Raw genomic sequence first — 2,374 nt, 5'->3', positions numbered from 1 at the left:
CTGTATCTCGGGGATGATGTCAGAGTAAATAACTAAATATTATTTAAGACAGACACTTAGTTAAAAGTAGTTAATTATAAAAGCATAAAAGCATATCCATACACATTAAATATTTTACTTAATCACTAATTTTCTTAAAACTAGTCCGTGAAAATTCTGAAAAAGAAAAAATAAAAAAAGAATGAAAAGTCGGTATTTCTAGATTTGTGTCATGTTTTTGTCTTCCTTCTCTGATTTATCGATTCCTGTGTTAGACATGCATGATTAAATCAATCACTTTCCCAATAAAGAAATAAAAAAAAAATGAAAGAAAACTTCATCTACTTCACCATGTTGCCGTGTGCAATAACTCTTCTTCACGCACCAGCTCTATAAATAAGACCAAAACGCACCGAATTCAAGGCAGCATCAAACCAAAACCCCTCTTTCTCCCTTCGCAGAATAAGTTTACTATTGATAGTACTATTTTTAACATTTTCCGAAAAACTCATGGAAGAAGCAATGAGGCGTCTCAACGGTGTGGCTCCGATTCTCGGACCCGACCCGAAAGAGTCATCAGTCGTTGAAAACCCTAAACGCTCCACCGCCGTCAACAAGCGGACTTTAAGAGAAGACGGCGGCGGCGGAGCCATGAGGTATCGTGGTGTGAGGCGCAGGCCGTGGGGACGTTATGCCGCCGAGATTAGGGACCCTCAGTCAAAGGAGCGACGGTGGCTGGGAACCTTCGACACCGCGGAGGAAGCTGCCTGTGCCTACGACTGCGCTGCCCGAGCCATGCGCGGTCTCAAGGCTCGCACCAACTTCGTGTACCCCACTTCTCCGCAAGCTTCTTCCGCCACAGCCGACCACTTCTTTCATTCTTTTAGTAATAACAACTTCACCAAACACTCTCCGTCACTACCCTTTACCAGCCACCTTAGCCGCCACTCAACTGGTTCCGCCAGCTGCTTTGACTACCCTAGCGCCGTTGACTTTTCCTTTTCCAACCCGCGAAACCCTTCTTCCTCACTCAACATGCTTCTCCTTCGCGACCTCATTAACACTTCCTCAAATAACCCTTCCTTGCTTTCTTCTTCCACCCACAACTTCCACGACCAGTTCTACAACAAGGGTTCTTCTACTTTTCCATCGTTACCAACTGTTTCTTCTTCTTCTTCATCTTCACCTCTTATTCCTAGTTATTCGGTGAGTTACCCTTTGGAAGGCGCTTCGTCTGTTAATGTGAACACGGTCTGTGGAACTAATTTCACTGAAAAAGGTGATGATGACAGTGGGTCTGGATTTTTCTCTCGAGAGTCTTCGGATTCGGGATTGTTGGAAGAGATAGTTAACAAGTTCTTGCCCAAAGCGAAGCCTAATAAATGCGAGAGTTTGCCAAAAATGGAGAGTGTCCGAAACCCTCAGGAGTCCGTTCTTCCTTCTCTTATTTCTGAATCAACACTTGTTTCCACCGCGCAATGCTATGATGACACGAAGAAGGGGTTTCATAAGAATGAGAGTTTCGGCTTTTCTTTCGATCATCAGGGTCTTCCCATGCAGAAATTTGACAACTTTAATGGGTTTCATCACTTGCAGGGTATGGCTATGGGGAATGAACAAACCATGACGAATCATGCAGAGAATTGCATCGTTGAAGATGTTTTTCAGTACCAAGAGCTTCTTAATTCTTTTGCAATCAGGATGCAAAATGCTTAGTGTGTGTTTCTGATATTAGTTGTATACGTGGTCAGGTTGTTGAATCTGCCTCTTCACAACTTTGGTTTGTTCTTTCAATTTGAAACTAATTAATCTTTAGGGTTTTGTTGTTCCTAGGTTCTACCAGGTTAATTAGTTTGCTTGTAGTATGCCTCTGGCTGGCTTCTATTATGTATGGAAATTTAAAAGCAATATATTTTATTATCGGTATGTTGGAACTAGACAATGTTGAAGTTGTGTAGTTTATCATTGTTTTTGGTTAAACACGCCTATACCCTCTCTACTACTCTAAGGATCGTTTTTGTTTTTACACTGAAGATTGTAACGAGAACGATGCACTCAAGAGTAAAGTTATCTGTGTTTGTTTGCTACATGATCATAACTTAAGCGTTGACCTTGAAACTAGAAAACTTTGTCTGATTGCTTAGTACCTTTTTTCTGCTTTCTATGGATCTGCTGTATATTCTTCCTTTTATTTGGAGAACATACTGGTCTGGTTTTAATAATGCCTGCTTGTGTTGTCCTTTTCTTCTTAGCGCTTATTGCGTTCTGCTGTTGTGTTGTGACTTAAAGGGAGAGAAAATCCCCAGTAGAATTGGTTCCTCTGGGAAAAAGTGTAGCACTGAAGCTTCTCATTCATCGAAAAAGCAATAGCAGCCAGGGTGAGGATTTTTGGTTA

At 41.6% G+C, this 2,374-nt stretch overlaps 1 protein-coding gene across 1 annotated transcript; it reads left to right on the top strand.

Annotated features, from left to right (window-relative positions):
• Positions 1-419: 419 nt before the first annotated feature.
• LOC108328777 (ethylene-responsive transcription factor ESR2) lies at positions 420-1,903 on the top strand. Its single transcript, XM_017562665.2, has one exon. The coding sequence runs from the start codon at positions 490-492 to the stop codon at positions 1,693-1,695; it is 1,206 nt and encodes a 401-aa protein (XP_017418154.2). The 5' UTR covers positions 420-489; the 3' UTR covers positions 1,696-1,903.
• Positions 1,904-2,374: the final 471 nt, after the last annotated feature.

This window comes from Vigna angularis, chromosome 10, assembly GCF_016808095.1.
Source record: "Vigna angularis cultivar LongXiaoDou No.4 chromosome 10, ASM1680809v1, whole genome shotgun sequence".
Lineage (NCBI taxonomy): Eukaryota > Viridiplantae > Streptophyta > Magnoliopsida > Fabales > Fabaceae > Vigna > Vigna angularis.
The sequence above is the reverse complement of the archived record's forward strand: the minus strand, read 5'-3'. Positions and strand labels throughout refer to the sequence as shown.